This window comes from Paroedura picta, chromosome 13 (assembly GCF_049243985.1).
Source record: "Paroedura picta isolate Pp20150507F chromosome 13, Ppicta_v3.0, whole genome shotgun sequence".
Taxonomy (NCBI): Eukaryota; Metazoa; Chordata; class Lepidosauria; order Squamata; family Gekkonidae; genus Paroedura; species Paroedura picta.
In genome coordinates, this window is record NC_135381.1 from 39364520 (window position 1) to 39383272 (window position 18753).

Genomic DNA, 18753 nt, shown 5'->3' on the forward strand with positions numbered 1-18753 from the left:
ATCATCCAGAAGCCACTCTAGAATCATAAAATCATAGAGTTGGAAGGGGCCACACAGGCCATCTAGTCCAACCCCCTGCTCAGTGCAGGATCAGCCCTAAGCATCCTAAAGCATCCAAGAAAAGTGTGTATCCAACCTTTGCTTGAAGACTGCCAGTGAGGGGGAGCTCACCACCTCCTTAGACAGCCTATTCCACTGCTGAACTACTCTGGCTGTGATATCTAGCCTATATCGTTGTACTTGTAGTTTAAACCCATTACTGCGTGTCCTTTCCTCCATACTCAGTCTTTTAAACTGTTTCCCTGGCTGGAAATACCAGACAGAACTTCTACAGAAAGAGAACATTTTCTATGCTTTCTAGTCATGAGGAGGACTTGAATCACCACTTATGGATTATGAGGGAGGCTTTCCCCTTATTTCTTCCACTAAGGATTGGTGAGTTCCTTCCTTCTGTAAACTGCCATAATGCCCGTGCTGGTGGCTGCAGGGCATCGGGGAAAATCCCCAATTATGCATGCCCCCACCGCCAGCACGGGCATGGCCCAGCCCAGGGCCATGGAAGGCCCGCGTTAATGGAATGCAGGAACTTCCGCGGTCCCAGGAAGGGGCGAGCAGGGGCTGGGGCAGACCGGCACTGTGCATAATTGCCAGGCCTTTTGGCCTGCCTGACCCCAACCTACGGTGTCCTTGTAGGGACACTGCATGCCTGTGTGAGCTCTGCAAAGCTGCGGAGCCAGCAGAGGCACCCCCTTGCCCCTGCTATAGCATGTGGTAGGGGCCTAGCCCCTCCCCACTCCCCCCGGCCGCTGCCACTGAGGGCAGCATCCCAGGCTTCCTGGCCCCTGTGCAGTACGTGCGCGCGCACTATGCAGGGGTGTCGGCGTACGCCGGGGAGCCCCACCCTCATGCATACACGGGGAATGGTGGGGCATCCTGCCCTGCCGCAAGAATGCAGCGGCCACCCAGCATAGCAGTCGCTGTGCATAACTGGTCAAAGAGATGACCCTCCAAATTTTCTCTGGAATAATTTATCCCTGTTTTCTCATTTCCCAGGGGTCAACAGCAGCTTTTGGGAGTCCTGATCACACAGAAAACATATTTAAACACCATAGGAAACATAGGAAAATCACATGGATGTGATTTTCAACACTGACAAAATACTTGAAACTGAGAACTGAGAATATACTAGAACTCAGCAGGAAGTCCAGCCGTATGCATGCTTATCTGGAAGCAAATTCCTACCTACAGCTCTGACAGAATTGCTCTTAAGTGCACCTAGAATTATCTGCAGGGTGATAATACTGAGATGATAAAACTGAACCACATAATTCCAGGCTAGGCATGGGATGTGCCCTTTTCAATTGCTGTCATTAAAAAACCCCATGGAGATAAATATTCACATTTCATAGAGACCAGACTAAATAGTCATTTGCAGAACACCACTGCAGACACCAAGACCCTGTATTTTATAAAATGCCCCAAGGAAGGAGATCACAAATTTTGTAACCGAAATAAATTATTCAGGTCAAGAACATCTGCATCACTTCTTCCAACTGAATGTGCTTAGGCGTGGGCTGTCTGGCCGGTCACTCAAGGAGCACTTTTGCAGGGCTCAAAATGCCTGCTGAGTGACAAGCTTTCCAAAACAGCAACACTTATCATCATCTTGACATGCCCCCCCCCTCTCACTTCAAAGCATCTCTTGCCCAAGAGATAATAATGATGACTTTCAAACATTTAAAAATGCATTCCGGGTACAAATGCATCTTTTTGCTTTGGCATCTTGTTTTGTCCAACGCTGTGAGCAAAACACAGGCTCCTAATCACTGAGCTCTTATGGCTTCGAGGAATTGAAAATACAAGTACCAAGGCACCAATTATCCTTCCATGCAAAGGCTTGTGTGTACTGATCACCTCTGATTTCTGAAACAATCAATCTCATTTGCTTTTCTGGTAAATACCAGCCGTCAATAGGATGCCTCAACTTCTAATCGCCACGCTCCCTATGAAAACCCTCGGTCACAAACCACAACTCTAAAATGGCATCCTGAAGACACTAAAGCAAGGGTGGTCAACCTGTGGTCCTCCAGATGTCCATGGACTACAATTCCCATTAGCCCCTGCCAGTGTTTGCTGGCAGGGGCTCATGGGAATTGTACGATATGATACGATACGATACGATAACATTTATTGTGTTTAGCCAAAGGCCATTACAAAACATAATTAAAAACAATATGGTACAAATACGGATAAAACAATATTTCTCCATCATGGGAATTTTAGTCCATGAACATCTGGAGGACCACAGGTTGACTGCCCCTGCAATAAAGCACAGAACTGGGTAATTACCATTGCAGCTTTTTCATTAATAGCTGCATTTTCCCCCTTGTTACACTCACAAATAATGAAATCACACACACAAAACTGCTGCAACAACCCCGATCGCCATCTGTCTAGAATTCAAATTAATAAAGAGACTGCGAGGCAATATCTTTTATGCCGAAAGTTTAAAATGCAGGACTCAAACTGCTGTGCTAATACCGAATTTTCGCTCAGACTGGATGTTCAAGGGAAGGGAAAGGCAAAGAATAAAAAGGCAGTGGATCTTGTTTCTCCAACAGGACATACGGCTTCCCCCCCTTTATCCTTTTACTATAGACATGGGGAAAGGATAGCATACAAAGTGTAATGATTATAGATTCCAATTAGGACTAGGAAACACGGATTCAAATCCTTTTTCAACTGTAAAGTTCACCAGGTGACCTTGGGTCACTCTCAGCCTTTCTGGAAGGATTGGTGTGGGGATAAGGGGAGGGCCATGCACACTGCCCTATGTTCCTTGCAACAAGGGTTAGATAAATATATATTAGAGAGAAGAAACATTGACATTTTGTGTTGATCATTCAGCCTGAGAAAGACTTCTGTGGAACTTAAGGTCACAGAACTACTCACACAAAAACAGCAAACAGGAAATTATACACAAAAAAGAAAGAGGCACGGACAACGGAAATATGTCAGTGCTTAGAGTTATTTGAAATATGCGGAGGGGCATCTTGTAACTTTTCTACTGGGAGACGGGATTAAGGTGATTTCAAATGAGGTAGCAGATAATTGCTATTTAGGCTCAAGGAAAAGGAAAGTCCTATCTGAACAAATTAGCTAATTTAACTGGTTTGCTGTACTAATTTATGTCATCATCAAAGTTTTTTTTACTTGTTGATTAATTGTATATTTTCTGCTGGTTGCTGGCCATATTAATAAACTGTAACTATATGTTAAATGGTTGAAGCTTGAGAACCAACTGAAGTTCTTGTATTAACAGAATGAGATGACAGGCAAATCAGAAAATGGACAGAAGTTACTTTATGTTCAGTCCATCAGCGTACTTCTTCAAAGCCTTTCCTGACTGGTGGATTTTAGCCAAGGTGTTCACACAAATCAACAACACAGGTAGATTCCCAGAAGGTTGGAAGACAAGTATTGTAGTCCCAATACATAAAAAGGGGATAAAACAGACCCACATAACTACCGTCCAGTTAGCTTATTAAACATATCTTCTAAGATCTATGGTAAATATTTACTTTAAAAACACGAAGACTGGGTCGATAAAAATAATACAATCTTCCCACACCAAGCGGGGTTCAAAAAAGGACATTCCACAATAGAACATTGCCAAACTCTTTACCATCTGGCTGCTTATGGAATGAATGGTCCAACCAAAGCTTTATATGTGGCTTTTGTTGACTTAGCAGCAGCCTTCGACTCAATTGATAGGGAGAGGCTTTGGCAGAAACTAGACAGGACAACTTTGGATAAGCGCCTTTTGTACCTATTGCGCCAACTACATACTGCCACATTAGCAAAAATTAAAGTGGAACCATCAGGTTCTCTAACAAAGGATATTCCAATCAGAAAAGGAGTCAAACAAGGATGTGTCCTGGCCCCTTTGCTTTTTAATTTGTTTATTAATGACATAGTGCAGAGACAAGATAGCACACAATTTGTGGCACCCTCTATAGGCCAGCAGAAAATCTCAGTCCTGCTGTATGCAGATGATATGGCCCTTTTCTCCCTGACCAGAGTTGGACTAAGTAGGCTGCTGGATAGATTGGGTGATTACTGTAGGGAGGAAGCTCTAACCATTAACTATCAAAAAACAAAAGTCTTTAAAAGAAAACCAAAAAGATCAACTTGGAGCATACAGGGCACCCAAATCGAGCAATGCAAATTATTTAAGTACTTAGATGCGACATTCTCTGAGACCCTGTCATGGAATGCCCATATAGCATCCCTAAAAGCATCAACAATAAAGACCTTGGGGGCAATCATGAGATTTTACCATACAAAGGGGGGACACCTCATAGACCCAGCTGTCAAACTGTTTGCAACCAAAATCATCCCCAGCTTACTGTATGGCATTGAAGTTTGGGGCCGGAGGGAGCAAGCACTCAGTGGTCTAGAATCCATTCAGAACACCTTAATGAGACGTATCTTAGTTCTTCCCAAAGGGGCCCCGGCTGCCTTGATGAGGGCAGAGCTGGGACTTCCCTCTTTTAGAGCTCGCGCACATCTAGCCCTGCTAAAATGGTGGAAAATGAATATATTGTCTACAACAGACTCTTTTAGCCATCAGTGCTTTAACTCTGCCATAGAAGCTAAAGGGTCACTTTCTACCTGCACAGATGGTATTATTTCACACTACACTGTCCCAGATGATTTACTAGCAGAATCAGGAAAAAACAAAGACCTAAGAGAATGGGTTTTCTCCCAGGATGCAAAAATCGACAGATCTTTAATTGTGCAGTCCAGGTGTGCACCATGGTTTAAGACCTTTAAAAAATATCACAGCAGAGCCCTGTATCTGGGTAATATAAATGTGAGCAAGCTAAGAGTAGTGTTTTCAGCCCTGAGATTTCAGACAATGCCCTCTTCTGTTCTGACAGGGAGATATGTTCAAATTCCTCTGTTACAACGTCTCTGTATTTGTGGGAACCCAGCAGTTGAAGATTTGCCACACTATCTCCTGGAATGCCCACTGTATACAGATCCAAAGAGGAAATTTTTAAATAAAATCATTCATGGGGCAATTTCCTCAGCATTTTCCAAAACAGAAAGGCTGGGCCAGAGTAGTCCCTGTCCAAAACTCTGACCATGATCTTGAAATACAGAGAATTAGGGGGAATCCTAAAACTAGCAGTTGAGCGACACCTTTATTAAGACCAATTTAAACACCATAAAGTAGTTAAAAAATGTTTAACTTCACAAGAATTCTCCTTCAAGCTGAAAAACCAAGGATATTTAGGACTGTATTGGACTGATTTAGTTTTTATTTTTTTATATAGAATCATAGAATCACAGAGTTGGAAGGGGCCATACAGGCCATCTAACCCAACCCCCTGCTCAATGCAGGATCAGCCCAAAGCATCCTAAAACATCCAAGAAAAGTGTGTATCCAACCTTTGCTTGAAGACTGCCATTTATTGGCAGGCCTAATTGGAGTTTTAAAATTGTGACCTCTCATGTGTTTTTATTAATTTTTTTGCTTTATTCATATTTTTTATTGCATTACTTTTTAATAATTGTTTTATTTATATCGTAAGACACTTTGAGTTCTGCAAAGGTTTAAGGAGGATAATAGATGTTTTAATGAAGAAGAGTAGATGTTGTCACTGGGCACAATGAGAAATATTTATTATCCCCCCTCCCCCACTCCCAATAGTTAATTCAGCACTATTACATATCAGAATATGGTCGGGAAGCATAGCTGTGGACACACCCACCCAGGGCTCCTCCCCTTCCCTCCAGGCCTTCATTGGGCATTTGGGAAGGGATGGGAGAGTGAACATGACCATATATGGACATATCACCCAATAAATGTTTAACACATTTTAAACATATATTAAAAATTAACTCCCACCCACTCAGAAAACCCTTCCAGGGCTACCAGGAAACCCTGGAGTTTTAGTTAATTGCCATATTTCCCAGCAATTGTTTTTGAATTTTTTCCACTAATGGTTCAAAATGGCTACTTACACATTGCAAATGTTTGGGTAAATATTAAGGTTGTTGATCACCATTAGGGGCCAGGGGATCCCCCAGTTTGGAGCTTCTCCCCCTGGTTTCAGAACCCCGGGGAACTTAACAGGTGTGAGGAGGGAACAACCAAGATGTAAACATGATGACCTTCCATCACCTGAAAGAAACATTGAACTTGGGAGAAGGGAATGGTGATTAGCCTCAGGGATTTATTGGCTTGCATATCCAAGGTTGCTTTGCTGACTTAGACTCCCAATACTAGCTGCAACTGTCAAAGATTGCACCATATCGATCCATATAAGTCTGGCTTCCGTCCTGGCCATGGGGTGGAGACGGTGTTGGTCTCCCTGCTGGATGATCTCCGTTGCCAGCTGGATAGAGACGGGTCAGCCGTGTTGGTCCTTTTAAACCTATCAGCAGCCTTTCACATCGTGGACCACAAACTGTTGCTCCATCGCCTAGCAGGCACGGGGATACGGGGCACAGCCTTGTGCTGGATACACTCCTTTCTCCAGAACCGGTCCCAGAGGGTTGTTGTGGGGGAAGAGTTCTCACGGCCCTACAGACTCTCTTGCAGGGTCCCTCAGGGTGCGGTCCTCTCCCCTACATTGTACATGTAGTGCGCCTACATCCCCTTCATGCATCCTCTGGCCCAGCTGGTGTGGAGCTTTGGGCTGGGTTGCCATCAGTACGCTGATGACACCCAGATCTATCTCCTAATGGACAGCCACCTGGACCCCCCCTCCAGGAACCATTTGCCAGATGTTTGGAAGCGGTGTCTGAATGGTTCGAGCAGAGTCGCCTGAAACTCAACCCCTCCAAGACGGAGGTCCTGTGGCTGGGGGGAAAGGGGTGGGGGCAGGCAATGTGCTTACCCACCCTAGCAGGGGTGCAACTTACCATTGTGCCCCAAGCTAGGAAAATGGGTGTGACCATTGATGCCTCCCTAACTATGGAGGCGCAGGTCAAGAGAGTAGCGGGCCAGGCATTTTTCTATCTTTGCCAGGCCCGGCTACTAGTGCCCTACCTGTCCCCTGACCATTTGGCCACAGTGATCCATGCGACAGTCACCTCCAGAATAGACTTCTGTAACTCATTCTACGCAGGCCTACCCTTGTCCCTGACCCGGAAACTACAGCTAGTGCAAAATACAGCTGCTAGGGTCCTCACTGGAACGTCCTAGAGGGCCCTCATCCAGCTGGTGCTGAGGCAGCTGCATTGGTTGCCAATGGCTGCCCAGATCCGGTTTAAGGTTCTGGTTTTAACCTTTAAGGCCATATGTGGGTTGGGACCCACATACCTGAGGGACTGCCTACCGCCCTATGCCCCCCGCAGGGCCTTACGCTCTGCGGGCGAGAACCTGTTGGTCATCCCCGGCCCAAAGGAAGTGCGCCTAGCCTCAACCAGGGCCAGGGCCTTTTTGGTCCTGGCCCCTTCCTGGTGGAATGAGCTCCCGGGTGAACTACGGGCCCTGTGGGATTTGTCAGCTTTCCGCACGGCCTGTAAAACGGAGCTCTTCCACCAGGTCTATGGTTGAGGCTGGGGTCAGTGAATCAGGGACATCTCCCCCCCCCAGGAGTCGGAGTGTACGCTACTCCCCTCCATCCTCTCCTCCTCACCTTTTTTTGATAGTGAAGGAGGGATGGGACTTTTTAGCCGTTATGTTGGTATTTTGAGGTTTTAATGGGAATTTTAATAGTATTAGTTGCTGTGACCCACCTCGAGCCTGTCGGGAGAGGCGGGAAATACATATAATAATAATAATAATAATAATAATAATAATAATAATAATAATAATAGTAGTAGTAGTAGTAGTAGTAGTAGTAGTAGTAGTAGTAGTAGTAGTAGTATTTTAATAATGACAAATGCATCAATATAATTTTGCATTTCAACTTGGTTAATGGATAATCCAAAGACACTGTGAATATAGCAATGTTTGTTTGAAATGGCAGTTCCATTGTAAGGCAGTTTAAAAAGAAACAACAGTTAAACATCAACTTTGTGTGTGTGACTCTGGTGGCACCTTTATTGTTGAACTACAATGTTGACATCAGTACCAACTCATACATAAACACATCCTTGAGGTTCATCCTGTGCGTCATTGCAGAGTTCATAAAGCTAATGCAAATGAGGATGCTGTTAAAGTTCACAGCAATTCCAACATTTAAACATTTCCCCATTATTATTAATATATCATTATTTATTTGCTAAAGGCTTGTCTAAGCCTTCACATCAACTGCTTTCACAATCTTCCTATTGTATCTGTTGATGTTACTCTAGCACCAGAGTAATGAACGTTAGGAGTGACATGATTACTGGAGATATCCTAAATATATTCCCCTACTGTTGAATTATTCAAGCTACTGCCAATATTAAAGTAACATATACATGCCTTCTCCTTAATATGTTAAGAGACTATACAAATGAATCCCATGTATCCAAAATCATACCTTTAGACAGAACCCCCCAAAATTCCCCTACTTTTTAAGTCATACATTAGGTTCTTTTTCTGCTTTGATGGGTGTGGTGAACACTACCTTGAATTTCCCCAAGGCTCATTCTGCACACATAGCATAATGCACTTTCAATGTGCTTTGGCAGCTGGATTTTCCTGTGCGGAACAGGATAATCTACTTCTAAAGTGCATTGAAAGTGCATTATCTATTGTGTGCAGAATAGGCCCAAGAGTGACAAAGTAGCTTCACTCACATTCAACTCAACAAAATCAACACATATTCAAGATACTGGAGACTGCTAAATACCACATTGACCTAGGTTGGAATCAAAATCTGATTCTGGCTGTAGAACAAATGTTTTAGAATTTCTTGAGTATATCCATAACAATGCAGAAGAAGAAGAAGTGCTGGGTTTGTGGTACCCTGTTTTTTACTAGCAAAAGGAGTCTCAAAGCACCTTAAGGGCACCTACCCTTCCTCTCCCCACAACAGACACCCTGTGAGGTATGTGAGGCTGAGAGAGCTCTGAGAAAGAACTGTGTGAGGTTTCTGCAGCTTGCCTCAATAATGACTCTTTGTCTTGATGCAAAAGATCAATTTATTGAAAGTTATGTAAGTGAATCAGATCAATACTCTGGCAGAACTGGCTTGTAACAATAAGGTTCCAGCTTATATCCCTGCACTCCCTCTAGGCTTATTCCACACATGTAGAATAATGCACATTCAGTGTGCTTTTGCAGCTGGATTTTCCTGTGCAGAACAGGAAAATCTACTTCTGAAGTGTGTTGGAAGTCCATTAACCAATGTGTGCGGAATGAAGCCTGGCATCCAGGTTTCGGAGGGAGAAACATCAAAGCCAACACAAATGGAACATTGTGAAATCAACAGGTTCTTATCAAAGACACTGGCCTGTCCTCCGGGGAACATTTGGAAGATAGATGGGGGATGGTATGAATTCAGAAACAGGAAGGACAGGGCTAGACAATAAAGCAATGCAAGTGGACAAACATTTCTACATCTACATCCCTCACTAACTACATAAAATATGGCAGAAAGTAGGCATTTCTGACAGTCTGGCCCAAGGTCACCCAGCTGGGTGCATGTGGAGAAGTGGTAAACCCTGTTCTCCAGATTAGAGGCCACTGCTCTTTACCACTACACCAAGCTGGCTCTCATTCAATGCTGGTAGCACCCTCTGATTCAGTCCAAGTTAGCCAGGATACTGGCAACTATTTCCTCTACAGAAATAGTCACAATGGCTTTAACAGAACCCTCCAATTCTTAAGGCATGTCAGACAGTCCAATCCTTTTCTTGGTCCACATTGGGAATCAGAAATGGGGGGGGGGGGGCTTAACTGTGACAGAGTCTCTGTTGCTGTTTGCAAGATAGGGGAGAATCCTGGGGTCACCATGTAGAACAAATAACAAATTTACTTGCAGTTTTTCAGACCAAACTGGAAGGATACATTTGAAATATCAGTAGATGTTGAAACGTGCTTACAGAAACGTATTTAAACCAATAGCTTAAAAGCTAAAAAATAAAATGTTAGCATGTATAAGAAGCCAGGATTAATCTCCAATGTAGACCACAGGGTATTTATCATGGGGCTTCCACATCTATACATTTTATTAAGCCATTTTAGGACACTGAGGATAATGAACGATGTCTGACATACCATAACTAAGCAAATGGACTGACCTGGATTCAGATGATCATATATAACAGGGGTAGTCAAACTGTGGCCCTCCAGATGCCCGTGGACTACAATTCCCATGAGCCCCTGCCAGCATATGCTGGCAGGGGCTCATGGGAATTGTAGTCCATGGGCATCTGGAGGGCTGCAGTTTGACTACCCCTGATATATAACAATAACTAGTTTTCACGAAAGCATGGTTTCCTGTGATATCTGAACAGAGTCAGCACCAATGAACCAATGAGCCACGCAAGAATAAAATGTTGATATTTATGTATTTTGGGACCCTTAAGGGTGGGACAAGCCCCTGTAGTCTTCCTTCATATGAGAGAAGCAAAGGTTCAATGTGTCTCAGCCTTAGTTGCTGGACACCCATTGCTGCCTTCGAATGAAGAGCTACGTCATAAAGTGGCCCCATGCTGATGCTACCTCAGAAATCCTTTTTGACATGTTTGCCCAGCTTCAGAAACTCTGGCAACCAGCCCAGATACAGCATTCATCTTTGTGTCATTGTGAACTAATTAAACAAGGGAGGAATAAACATGAACTGTATGGAACACAGGCTCCCCTGGCTGTGAAGATCAGTTTTGGATGAGAAATGTAAAGAAGAGGAGTTACACAATCAATTCTGCATTAGTTAGGCTGTATATTCACACACGCAGAGTTGCTTTGAGACTAAACAGCATAATTGCCAGTGTACCAACAACCCAGGCCAGCCCAATTTTGTTGGATTTCAGAGGCTAATCTTGTCAGATCTTGGGGTTGGCCCTGGTTACTATTTAAATGACTTTAATAACCTCTATGGTCTTGGGAGGAGGGCCATCTCATTTTGCAGATTAATATCCATAAGTCATTGATAAACCAGATGTTTTGCTTGCCTATGCCCCATTTCTAATAGCTGATCAGAAGCTAAACCAATTTTAGGAGGGTTGGACTAGATAATCTTGGAGGTACTTTCCAATGCTATGATTCTATGACACACAGAAAATGAAAAAGTATGACCAGCAGGGAGACACTGGGTGTGGCAGACCTCTTGCCTTCTGTGCCAAGGCCCTGTATCTCTCTAACTTCTTTTGCTTTTTAGAAAAGTGAAGGGTAGGCTAATATAACAAATGTCACAAACCTAGATGCAACCCCACGCCAAGGCATCCCTTAAGAAAAATCCACAAGCTGTTTATTAACTGATTAGCTTCAAAGCTTATTCATAAGAACGGGCTTTGAAAGGGCCCTTCCCCCCTTCCCTGCTGCGGCCGCTTCCCCATGGTGCAAAAAGCACACTGGAAGTGAGCCCAGGCTTCTCCCCCCCCCCCCCCCCGGGGACTCCACGGCTTCCCTGCGGACTGCGAAGCTCACCCGGCGCCTCATCGAGGTGCCGGGTGTGCTTGGCGGGTTGGAGAGAAGCCACCCCAACCCCCTCCCTCCTGGCGACCCTGCAGCTTCCCTGCGGCCCGCCAAGCACACCCAGCGCCTCTTCAAAGCCATCCCCGGCACCCTCCCCCCCCCGGCAGCCCCGTGGCTTCCCTGGGAGCGTGCCCTCCTCACTGGAGGGCCCATGGTCAGCATGGTGGCCAGGTGGCACCACTGTCCCAATCCGGAAGCACTTTGCTGGGCGCATCTGGATTGGGCCGTGCAGTCAGCTCCTGGAGGCGAACACTCCAGTGGCCGGGCCAATCCGGACTCGACCAGCTTTGCTGGGCGCGTCCGGATTGGCCCGCTGATCCATACACCACCTGGACAGGGTGGCTTTCCGGGCCGGACAGGGCTGCCTACATGGCCCTTTTACAATTATATAAGGGCCAATGGTTAAGATACGTAGGCATTGCTAAGTACAGGGGTCTTAGTTACAGCCATGGTTAGAGCTTACTTATAGGCAATTCCCCTTTCCCCCCTTAACGTACAAATTGCGCACCAAACCCCACTTCCACCATGGCTAGACTTTTATCATCAAAGAGAGAACTGGGCAGAGCATTTGCATCCAGGTGCCAATGAGCCAGAAAGGAAGAACACAGGAAGAAACACAGATAAGACCTCAAAGAACAGAGCAATGAAGCCATCTAGGAAACCCGGATAACCAAAGTATACGACACTGGAAAGATCAGGCATGTAGCACACTAAAATGAGCTACAGACAATTTGAGGGGGCAACATGACTTTAGGAATATACGTACATTCACATCCTAAAAAACAAACATGTTAATGAGATGGGAAGGGGGAGAACTCCAACAACCTGATACGTCTACTTGAGTAGAAAAATTGCATTCATGAAAAACAAAGGGCCTCAGTAACTGCCCCCGGAGAGATAGCAATGTACCTTTCCTTTCTGTTTTGTCAGAAACTTTTCCTCCAATGGGTGAGTAAGTTGTATCCACGGACTCTGTGCCTCTGTTACCCTTGCTGACTCCGTTTTCGTACAGCTGCCCTTCCACAGGCTGGAGCTGCCAAGTTAGGCCAAACAAATGTACTGCTATTAAGAAAAAGAAAAGAAGAAGAAGAAGAAAAAAAAACCCAATTATTTATGCCCACATCATGGCACCTTTTATTGCACAAAGGCCAGCTTTTGCAAAAGTCAATTATTATATACCTGCGTTTGGTATCAATTGGAATTCTAAGTATGCTAATTTCACCTTAAACTAAATGTTTAATTAGGTTTCACACATTCTTCTGGAGATGAACCAATACTGGATGATGAATTTCTTCAGTAATTAACAGGATCACTTGCTATTCCAAAGACAATAGCTTTGTAAGTGAAATACTATATGGGAAGTTATAATGCTGTAGCTATGAGTGCAACCAACACCCTGTTATATACTTCCCATTAACCTAGAGGGAGAGAGGGTCTTGGACTGGGCTCACCAAGGAGTTGATTAATTAACAGCTGCACAAGTAGAATGCTATGGCGAGCCCAAGGTCACCCAGCTGGCTGCATGTGGGGGAGTGCGGAATCAAACCGGCTCACCAGATTAGAGGTCTGCACTCCTAACCACCCTCCTCAGGCTCCACCTCCAAAATCTCTAGATATGTCTGAACCCAACCTAGGAGCCCTAGTCATCTTCCTGTCACCTGACTGTGGTCACATAATTGCAGCTCACTACCAGGAGGTCATTAGCAACGAAGACCACTGACCAAGTATGTTGCAAGCAGAGAGTCAAAGCCAAGCAAAGTAATCATTTAGCTGGAATGTAACAGCCTTTTCTGCAATGTATTTATTTAATGCTAATATATCCTTATCCATTTTTGTTCCTCTATTTATTTATGAAATATCCTAGGGGGTGGGATGTGTCCGGCTGTCCAAGTTGGAATAGGGCCAATCAGGGTGCAGCCAGCTTTGTCCTGATTGACCCAGCCCCTGTAGCTCCCGCCCTCTGTCCCTGGACTCTAGCCTCTTTGCTCTCAGATGCCTCAGTGCCTGGAGCCAGCAGCAGGTAAGGGGAGAGGCCCTGGGCAAAGGGTCGTGGTGGAGGGCCTCCTAACAAAGGCCTCTTGGCATGCTAGGCTGGGCCTGCTGACGAGGGCCTCCCGGCCTGCTGACTGCTCGTTAAGGACTGCTAAGGGGCTGACTAGCTGACTGCTAAGGAGCTCTGTCCCGGCCCTGCTAATGAGCTGCCCAGCCCTCACTAGCCCTCACTTGATCTGGCTGCGAGATGCTGCCCAAGGCCACCTTAAGCTGCCTGGCTGGGGTATAGAATAGAATACCATTGCCTTATATTCTTTCCATCTTCCCAGGATCCTTATCTGCTTCCCATTACACAAGCCTTGCCCTAAGTTCAGAAAGTAATCAAAAAGACCCCAGGTGGCATAGCTTGCAGGTCTGCAGACAGTGAGTGTCCAGATGAAAATAGCTGCTCCCATCTTACAGGGAAGACATTTTGTAATTACCTCCCATGGAAGCCATTTTTAAAATTAGTCCTACCTCCCAGCAGCCATTTTGTGGTGGCACCAACTACCCTTTCTCAAAATTGCTGACAGGTTCAACAAGGTCAACAAACCTGCCTATATGTTATAAGGAAGCTTAAGAATAATTTGAGTCACCTTTATGTCCACATGGGATCCTTACTGGAGAAGTTTGCGTCCTCTTGTACCAAGGAAATAAACTTTGGCTAGCACATTGCCTGATACCAGCTTTCTGTAGATAGCACAGCTCTTTTTCATATCTCAGTCTACTGATGAGGCTGCTACCCTTCTAGTACCAATTAGTAAAAGTGATTTCCACATGCTCAGCCTCAATTATAAGCCTTGAGGAAGAATAATGAACCTAAGTATTTGGTGGTGGCAAGCATCCTCTTCTTTTTTTTACATTACTGCAGTTCATCAGGCAAACATATCTCATGCAGCCAGGTGCCCAGTCGATCCAAGCTCAGCACTTCTCTCCACAGTGTGATTTTATAGAATCCTAGAATCATAGAGTCAGAAGGGGCCATACAGGCCATCTAGTCCAACCCCCTGCTCAATACAGGATCAGCCCAAAGCATCCTAAAGCATCCAAGAAAAGTGTGTATCCAACATTTGCTTGAAGACTGCCAGTGAGGGGGAGCTCACCACCTCCTTAGGCAGCCTATTCCACTGCTGAACTGTTCTGACTGTGAAATTTTCCCCCCTGATATCTAGCCTATATCGTTGTACTTGTAGTTTAAACCCATTATTTTAAATGTAGTCTCTGCTTGAGGGTGATGTTTGACCTTCCAGAGCACAACATATCCTGAATCTGTGCTACCCCCGTTCTCAGGGTCAGGTGAATAACAAATTTATTTCCTGTCTTGGAAGCTGAATTCAGTTTACAGGTAATTTCCAGATAAATATGATCCACCCCCTTTTGTTTGCATAAGTGGACAACTGAGCAAAGTGAGGGAAAAGCAAAGACAAGAAGGCAGAAGGAAGACAGTCTACAAACGTTTCCATTTGGTGTCCTGGCAGACTAGAAACTCCTTCCTACTGATTGATGGCACTCACTCTTACATATTTCTTGGAAATAATTCACTTTTCCTCCATCAGTAAGATATTCTGAACTGAATCCGGTATAATTGTGCTGTGTTATTTGTGATGGAATTGGGGAGGGAGGGGCATGGCAAGTCTAGCTAATAGATTATTTATTTTACAATTTGTGTCATATATTTGGAGAAAGGATTTGGGGGGGAAAAACAAGGCTTTTGAGTTTTTTTTTTGTGGCAGCTTGTTTCTATATATATATATGGATTTTTTTTTGTAGATTACATTCTGTAAACTGGATTAACCCACCATCTGCAACAAAGCCGACGATTAAATTGAATTTATTCTTATCTACCTTCTGTGCAAGCACAGCTTGTCAGCATGTGTTTTGCAAAGTTTGGCAGTCAACAAAATGTGAGGGCTGGCTGGAACACAGGCAACTCCCTGCAGTGGATCGACAAATAACTACAACCCCCCCCCCCAAACAGAGTTCAGCTTAGCTTCCAAGATCTGATGGGATCGGGATTCCCTGGACTATCCAGGTCAGGGGTAGTCAAACTTGCGGCCCTCCAGATGTCCATGGACTACAATTCCCAGGAGCCCCTGCCAGCGAATGCTGGCAGGGGCTCCTGGGAATTGTAGTCCATGGACATCTGGAGGGCCGCAGTTTGAGTACCCCTGATCCAGGTGAACAACCTGGACCAAGTACATCCTCATTTTTCCTCTGGGGGCATTTTTTTGAAAATTGCATTTCACATAGGGTTGCCAACCTCTAGCAGGGGTCAGGAGATGTCCCAGAATTATATCAGATCTCCAGAAAACAGAGATGTTTCCCTGGAAAAAAGGGCTGCCCCATCTAAATCCTTCCTTCTCCAAGATCCCCCCCCAAAAAAAAATCTCCAAGAATTTCCCAACATGGAGCTGCCAACTGTAATCTCACTCTAAACTTTCCTTAAATATGGGAAGCCTGTTTGATGAAAAGCCAGGTCTGCTAATCAAAGTGGATTGGATCCATGCCAAAATCTCTCTCCCCATTAATTTCCAGCTATAAACTGAAACACAGCCTTGCCCAGCAAGAAGATGACAGAAAAGGCTCAAGAAATGGCCCAGTATCCAGCTGCAAGTAATTCCAGCATAAAATATCCCATCCCCCCAAAAATGCTTGACATTTGGGACAAGAAAGACAAGATGCAGTTCTCTGCCAGGCCATTTAAGAATCATTTCATCCTGAAAGGAGGACAGAAAATACAGAACAACCAATCAGACAACCAGGCTGAAGGAGCAAAAATATATATATTTAAGCCATCAATTTGCCTGTCACAAGCATGAAAGGCAGCTATAACATTCAAAGATTTTGGACCCCCTGTGGCATACATATTCTTGGTAATGTATTGTATATTGTAAACAAAGAGTTATTCAAGGCGTGAGCTTTCGAGTGCAAGCACTCTTCATCAGACTAAGAACTGACCATTCCTACTGTTATGATGGTCAGTTCTTAGTCTGACAGAGAGTGCTTGCACTCGAAAGTTGACACCTTGAATAAATCTTTGTTGGTCTTAAAAGATGCTACTGGACTCTGATTTTATTGTGCTACTTCAGACCAACACGGCTACTCATTTGAATGTAAACAAGAGGTAATTCATAACTTCAATCATTCTATCACTGAAATAAGAGGAGGTGATAATTCACACACCCCAATCACTTGACAGCAGCAGCAGAAGAGTTGGTTCTTATATGCCACCTTTCTCTACCCGAAGGAGTCTCAAAGCAGCTTACAATCTTCTTCCCTTTCCTCTCCCCACAACAGACACCCTGTGAGGTGGGTGAGGCTGAGATAGCCCTGATATCACTGCTTAGTCAGAACAGTTTTATCAGTGATGTGGCAAGCTCAAGGTCACGCAGCTGGCTCCATGTGGGGGAGCGTGGAATCGAACCTGGCTCACCAGATTAGAAGTCCACACTCCTAACCACTACACCAAAGTTCAGTGTTGCCACACAGTAGTAGGCAAAGTATTGCTGAAGACCTCTTGAAAACCCCACAGAAGGGATGCCAGATGGGGGGTTGGCCAACAGACTATGGAGCTCAAGGAAGATGCAGAACTAGTATTCTTATTATGAAGAGCCTGGATAAAAGATCTGATTTTGGCCCAGCAAATTCTTCCTGGTTTATGGAATTGAATTGAACTAGATTGTCTCTAGGATTTCTCTCCATACTGATTGACATCATGATTGACGGTTTGAGAATTTATACACTATCGCCACTTATTCCAGGCACAATTCTGCCAACTCCAGCGCTGCTTTGCATACATAATTGGCTGATCTCAAACCTCAGCGATTCAGTCCTCATTAATCACTGCCATCTACTGCATCCAGCATTCCACTCATACATGGCAAACTCTAATTGTAGACACCCCCAGATGTCTGTCCTTCCTCTTTCATTGGAATGGGACCCTGTTAAGTGAGAATATCTCACTGTTAAAAAAAGTGCCATCTCAACCTCATAATACCGTAAGCCATTCGCAATGAGAAGCATTGCACAGCCTAAAAGTCTCCCCGTGTTCTCTCTTATTAAGCAACGGACTGCTGCATCCTGGCAATTTAGCTTTGAGATAATTAAAAAGAGGTCTCTGCTTCTTGGATCTGGCCAAGTAAGGATGCATTTGACTTTGTAATGGAAGCTGCAATGTCTCTTAGCATTTGGACCATTGAAAAGTAACAATATACTTGCTTACATTTCCACTGTAAGACAGAAAAAAACAAGGAGGGAAAATCTGGGAGGGACATCTTGGCTAAGGTGACCAGATTGTCCCACTTTTGGAGGGACATCTGGGGGCACCTGGCAAATTGTAAGTTAAAGGTAAAGGTAGCCCCTGTGCAAGCACCGAGTCATGTCTGACCCTTGGGGTGACGCCCTCTAGCGTTTTCATGGCAGACTCAATACGGGGTGGTTTACCAGTGCCTTCCCCAGTCATTACCGTTTACCCCCCAGCAAGCTGGGTACTCATTTTACCGACCTCGGAAGGATGGAAGGCTGAGTCAACCTTGAGCCGGCTGCTGGGATTGAACCCCCAACCTCACGGGCAGACAGCTTCAGACTGCATGTCTGCTGCCTTACCACTCTGCGCCACAAGAGGCTCATCCTCTGCTTAAAAATCTTTTAAAAAGGAAAATTGTACTTACGTTGAAATTAAAAAATATATATTACAATACTATTTTTGCGTTTTGTGCGTTCTACGAAAAGTTTTGTTGCTCCATATAGACCAAATTTTAATCAAAAATGCCCCTCCTCCCCCGGTCAATGGTGTCCCGCTTTACCAATGTTAAAATCCGGTCATCTTAATCTTGGCCTGCTGTAGCATCTTGCTGGACATTTCTGTTGCATGTTTAAAGGTGTGTTCAGAGGCTTTCTATCAGGGATGGCAAGAGTGGTGAAGACATCATGGCCAGACATTGCTTTCCTCTATTTTACGAGTATTATAAGGCTTGGGGGGTGACCAGAGATAAGGCTGGGGGGAGCCAAAGGGTTTTTAGTCCTCAGTTGACAGCCAATGTTTTCACATGATTCCGTGCCTGAACCTTGCAAAATAGCTTGGGCTTTATTCATCTATTTATCTATTTCTTACATGTGGCCCCCATCTGCAGCTA

The 18753-nt window shown here is 44.7% G+C and overlaps 1 protein-coding gene across 9 annotated transcripts in view; it reads right to left on the reverse strand.

Moving 5' to 3' along the window:
* Positions 1-18753, reverse strand: part of TENM1 (teneurin transmembrane protein 1) — a 534679-nt gene that overhangs the window by 224883 nt on the left and 291043 nt on the right. For all 9 annotated transcript variants that reach the window (XM_077309379.1, XM_077309378.1, XM_077309377.1 and 6 more), the window contains one exon: positions 12497-12649. In XM_077309379.1, the coding sequence (XP_077165494.1) occupies positions 12497-12649 (153 nt within the window). The remainder of the gene's footprint in view (positions 1-12496; positions 12650-18753) is intronic.